Source organism: Cupressus sempervirens, chromosome 1 (assembly GCF_028749045.1).
Source record: "Cupressus sempervirens isolate cs-2001-9-10 chromosome 1, ASM2874904v1, whole genome shotgun sequence".
In the NCBI taxonomy this organism is placed as follows: Eukaryota; Viridiplantae; Streptophyta; class Pinopsida; order Cupressales; family Cupressaceae; genus Cupressus; species Cupressus sempervirens.
The window spans coordinates 28,290,020-28,295,566 of NC_143118.1; the positions used below are offsets into that span (position 1 = coordinate 28,290,020).

General features: G+C 39.1%; 1 protein-coding gene across 1 annotated transcript; it reads right to left on the reverse strand.

Moving 5' to 3' along the window:
• Positions 1–1,180: 1,180 nt before the first annotated feature.
• On the reverse strand, positions 1,181–5,342 carry LOC149576004 (uncharacterized). Its single transcript, XM_089816121.1, has 3 exons — positions 4,187–5,342; positions 1,694–2,187; positions 1,181–1,563 (listed from the first exon to the last, which is right to left on the reverse strand). The coding sequence occupies exons 1-3, from the start codon at positions 5,239–5,241 to the stop codon at positions 1,511–1,513; spliced, it is 1,602 nt and encodes a 533-aa protein (XP_089672247.1). The 5' UTR covers positions 5,242–5,342; the 3' UTR covers positions 1,181–1,510.
• Between the last annotated feature and the right edge of the window lie 205 nt (positions 5,343–5,547).

A 5,547-nucleotide genomic window follows, 5' to 3' on the forward strand; every position in this document is an offset into this window, starting at 1 on the left:
TAAAAGAGCAAATGAATTGGCAAATTTAAGGGTTAATAAAGGAACAAGTAGTGACATGTCTATGGATATTCATTGGCTTTTATTACAAACTAAGACTTTAATTATTTTCCCCATACCTTTAATGATGGATAATTTTAAAACTTTTAGAGTAGATGGCTTAGTAATAATTTCATCTCTGAATTCCCACATGTAATCATGTTTAACTTTGAGAATACTCCTTATAGACTCCAAAATCAATTCTGAATTTTGATGAGTAGCTTAACTATGAAATTTGTGTTTATGTTTAAGTCTTCTAAGGAATTGTAAACTCTATTTTCTATCACAGGGATGATTGATCTCTTCATTATATCTAATTTTTTCACGTTACTGACCCTGTGTTAACAAGGTAGAAGGTGGTTTTTGCAAATATTAGGATCTTAAACAAGGATTTGTTTCAAATCTTGAAATGATCGAATGAAAGTGTAGGTTGTTTTATTCAAACCGTGGTCTCTCTTGAGGTGAGCAGATTATGAATTCATATGATAAATTTTACTTTTATAACTGAAAAGGCCAATGGCCTATTACTGATCAAAGAAATTTAAAAAGTTATTTGCTAACGTAAATCACTGTATATGTTATTTCTAGGATTGATTGTGTGAATATTTTTAGCACCAACATTTCCGATCATACTACATGATCCATCATCAGAATGCAGGAGAGCAAAAGAACATGAAAATGCAAATTGCAGACCAAGGAAGGAATAAAAGAGAAAGGATGATCCTTGGCCCCCATGTCTGCCTCCTATCTCCTCTTTTATTCCTTCTTTGGTCTACAATTTGCATTTTCATGTTCCTTTGCTCTTCTGTATTCTGATGATGGATCATGTAGTGTGATCCAAAACATTGGTGCTAAAAATATTCACACAATCGATGCCAAAAAGAACATATACATTGATATGGATTGTGAAAATCTAATAGACTTAATATAAATCACTTCAATGATAAAATATATATATATAATATATTTCACAAAATTGACACAAATGAAAATTTTATTTATAAATATATATAAATACATACATAGACGCACTACAGTTCTAAAATAAAGCCCATCGTATGACTGCAAAGAGTTAAAAAAATGTTTGATTAATTGATATACTGCATTAATATATCATTTCAAAAATTAAAAATAAAAGCAAACCTAACAAACATAAAAGACAGCTTTTATATTATAGATGCACATGAGTATTGAAATACTCACGAGAGAGTCACCAAAAAAATGTTAGTAAAAAGGATCCTCTGGAGATCCATGATATGAAAGACTGGAGCACAGATAACCCACTCTTTGGGACATAAACAACTACTATGTGTACATCAGTCTATTTTGAAACATCGAGTTTCATTTCCAAAATCCAATATTACAAAATATATGCCGTTCAGTATTGGTTTCACATATTTGAAACGTGACCTCAAAGAATTTTCCACAAAAGCAAGGCATATGAAAGCATCAGATACAAAATGGAACAACCTCCTCAAAATTGTGTCCATTTCTTGTGCTTTTCAATCGATGGCTGGAGTTTGAATTCTGCAATATCTCAGAGCTTTGAGAGATTAGCAATGTAAAACAGCTGACAGTGATCAAGCGGGCTTCAAAATGTAATAGCCCTTTCAAAATACCAAGAGAGAACAAAATTGTCAACATTAATCACAAACACCTGCACTATCCTGCCAGACTGGAGACAACTGAGTGATTTGCTTGCCTGCCAACCACACTCTCTGAGAACTAGTCTTGTCTTCAATATCGCACATAACCAAGTTAGCGTCATATCCTATAAACCCCCTGCTTAGAGCCTTTCCACTGCTTGTGCTGTACAAAGAGATCTGCCTTGATCCCTGCCCTGGTGTGGCAACTGCCATCCCATTGGCAACGAATGCTGGTCTATAAATTTGAGAACATCTGTTATATTTTGGATCTACATGTCCCTCAAGCGTGTGAAGAGGCTCGTTGCAGCTTCTGATATCATATAAATGAAGTTCAGGGTCTTTGCCTGCTGACAAAATCAAGAATTCTTGATTTGGACACCATTCTACTACGTACACACCAGTTGTGTGATTAGATTCAATGGTGAGTGTGCAAGAGTTTTCCAGACGACGATCCAGGACACAGATTCTATTATCTGCTCCACAATCGGCCAGTATGTCAGAATCTCTGTAGAATTCAAACAGTGGCAATATTAGGTCAAATTCAATTCAGCTAGAGTCTCTAAAAGGTGCCTTAAGTTCAAAATAATTGCTAAACATTAGAAACCAGAGTCAACATAGGACACTATCTTCTCTGCTTGGTCATACATAAGTACAGCATCGGCATAACAGTGATCATTAGTATATTGGATAAGGTTTACTGTTCTGAATAACAGAATGCATCAAGACTCTTTATCATATCTCGGTTTGCTTGCATGATGGATTTGGTGACATCTCAATGAAATAAGCAAAAAAATGCAACACTGAAACATTTGGAGAATTAAGTGAGTTGATCACTCGTTGTCGAGTAGTAGTTCGGATCTTCATCCATTAAGATTTGATGGATTTGTACAGACCAAGGTTCAAAATTGACATTTTGTGCATCCATATTTTAAAGCTGGATGCAAGTCCTGGATGGATTTTTCACAAAGATGAGGCACCTTTCACGAGTTAGAATGTCCTCCAAACCCCCAACAGCAGCAAATGGATTTCACTGAGTTAAATATTGTGCAACTGCATACCCAGATTACAGTAACATGATTGACGTAAAGGTTGTTACTGACAAAAACAGAACACAAATGAAATCATCGACATGGGAGCAATCAAGGAGGCATGCGTAGTGTATCATATTGTTGTAGTGGTGATTTCTGGCTATGGTCTAGCAGTTGACATGGCGTACTTCTACACAAAAGACAGATGATCAGACTCTAATGGATACAGAATGCCTTGCATGTGTCTTTCGAAGTCTGACCCGAGAATAATCAAAGTACTGCAAGAATTCTCATCAGCCATACCTTGAAATTGAGTTTCCTTATAATCTTTCTTTAGTGCTTAGGTGCTGGGCCAAGGCATCTCAAATGGGAAAAAAAATAGAACCAAATTTCGCGACTATGGGATTTTGTTAGTTTGTACATATTGAGTCAATAAGGGTGAGCGCACATTCACTATCTAATACTTCCTATGATGAGCCAGTACAATCGGCACTCTGTTTAATTCTATGGAGTTCAAAAGTTTGATGATAAGAAAAAATCAGGGTTTGAATATTTAGCAGTTTTCTGTGCTCAAGAAATGTCCTTTCCCACTTCATTATTGATTGGTTTACACATCCAAGGAATTCACTGCCCAAAAAGGTTAAAAAACAAGCCGGTTGCTTGGGTGTCCAGGAGGGAGAGTCTCCAAAATGCCTAACCAAAATAGAAGGCGTCCTCCCGAGTCGTGAAAACTGCACATCTAGATCAGGAATTGGATGCGAGGGTTTAAGCCTTTACGTATTTTGCTCAGGAACAATATTTAAAAAACCTTCCTAATCTTAGATAGGTTATTTTGGGGTTTTGCAATATAGTTCATAGTGACGTTAATAAACAATTGTTGACAATCAATGGTTCTTGCAGGTTTGACGAATATTCAACATATAAAGATTTCGATATGGCATTTGAATTGAGAGTCGAGGCCTTGGTTGCTATTCACTTATTACAATGACCCAGTTAGCAACAGGCAAACAATTGAGCTTCGAAGTACACCTGGTTGCAAGAACACAATTCGCACAGACAGAAAAATCCTCATAATCATGTGCTTAAGTGCCTGCTAATAGCATTTATGCTACTCTGGGCTGCACTTAAATCAAAGGCATGCCTCATATAATCAACGATGTAAAAATAATTTACTTGGATGGATTTCAATAGATTTTACATTCCGAAGAACTAAACACAACCAAAACAAAATTAAAAACGAATTTGATTCCTGATCCAGGGGACATAATGAGCGCACAGTCCATGCAACTTAACCGAAGCAAGTACCTCTGACGGGATTCTCCCTAATTCTAAATTATGCTTATAAGAGGGCATCGTGCCCAGTGGAAAATCAATCTCCTCAGGATAATTTCAATGAGTTCTCTTTTTCAGGGAGAGACCTAATAAGAAAAAGAGAAGGTTTCCAAAGCCATTAGCTAATGAACGCATTACACATACCTGAAGCAGATTCCTCTTAAAGGGCCACGATGATGCCCAGAAAAGCTCCTCTCCGCAACGATTGCAGAATCCACAAAGCTGCAAAAAGCCACGGAGGAATCCCTAGAAACAGTAGCAATCCTGCCAGAGAACTCGTGCATCCCAAAAATACCACTCGAGTGCAAGTTATCGAGCTGGGCCACAATCGGGGGAGCCGCAAACTGAACCTGAGGTTGCTGCTCCTTACCAACATCCCACACAAGAAGCCGCCCATCATTACAGCTCGAGAGCAGGAAAGGGACGGAGGCAGAAGAAACCTGGCGGCTCATAAACTTCACTCCAGAAATCCAACCAGAGCCCCCCTTCCAGGTCATCAGGGGGTCCTCTTCCCCACAATCCTCAGAACAAATGCAAGTACCATAAACAGATATCCTGCCACCGTGGCCACCGGCGGCCACGAGGGCATTCTGGCTCCCGTCCAGAGCCGCCACATCGACACTGTAGATCCGCGTCAGCATACGGTCGGCCAGGATTTTTCCGACCTGGCGGTATCCGACGAGGCAGGAACCAGAATCTAGGGCACATGCAGTACCTTTCCCTGTACAGTCCAAATTGGCGGCAGAGCAAATGTACTTGAAAACGGAAGAATCATCGTAGTCTTGAGGAAGAGGAGGAAGATCATGAGACTGATCTGGCGGGGCTTCAGAGACCACTTGTGGGCACCTGCGTGTGCTTCTTCTGAGGGGTATTTGGGGTTTAGGAGGCTTCGGGGGTTTGAACCTGGGTTGCCGGGCGGTTAATTTCTGCAGCAATTGGAGCTGCGCAGGGATGCCCAGCTTCTGTAGGAATTCGTTCTTCTGGCGGATGTTTTCTTCTCGCTGGCGTTCATAGTCCGTCATGGGATACTCGGACGGAGGGTTGGAGCCCTTCCGCTTGATTTCTACGGCAATGGGTGTGCTTGGATCTTCTGCTGGAGAGGGAAGATTGGACTTTGGATCCTCCGTTTGTTTTCTTTGTTTCTGCTGTGGTGAAAAATATGAATGCAGAGAGGACTGTCGAACGGAAATTGTAGCCATTGTCCCTGCAACTATGCTCCTGCGAAAACAAATGGAATTCGATCACGTGTCTCCTAGTTGCAACTGGGAACAAAAAAAGGCGGGAAATTTTTCCTGAAATATTAAACTAAAGGCCCGCGAAAAGTTTGATTTTTTTATTGTGGACGGGCTGCAGAATAAATTTTGCTTTTAGAAAATGAGAAGATTGTAAATAAATAAAAAACAAGGTACAAAAAATGTCAATTTTACAAGTGTATATCTATAATGTATTTGAAATGCATAAGATCCAATAATTTCTCATGACATGAGAGTTTCATTCTTCAAAAA

Coding starts and splice junctions, on each gene's coding strand:
- LOC149576004 (XM_089816121.1), bottom strand. CDS start 5,241: ATGGCTACAATTTCCGTTCGACAGTCCTCTCTGCATTCATATTTTTCA. Junction 2,188..4,186: donor TTAAGAGGAATCTGCTTCAG/GTATGTGTAATG, acceptor TGAATTCTACAG/AGATTCTGACATACTGGCCG. Junction 1,564..1,693: donor AGTCTGGCAGGATAGTGCAG/GTGTTTGTGATT, acceptor GAGATATTGCAG/AATTCAAACTCCAGCCATCG.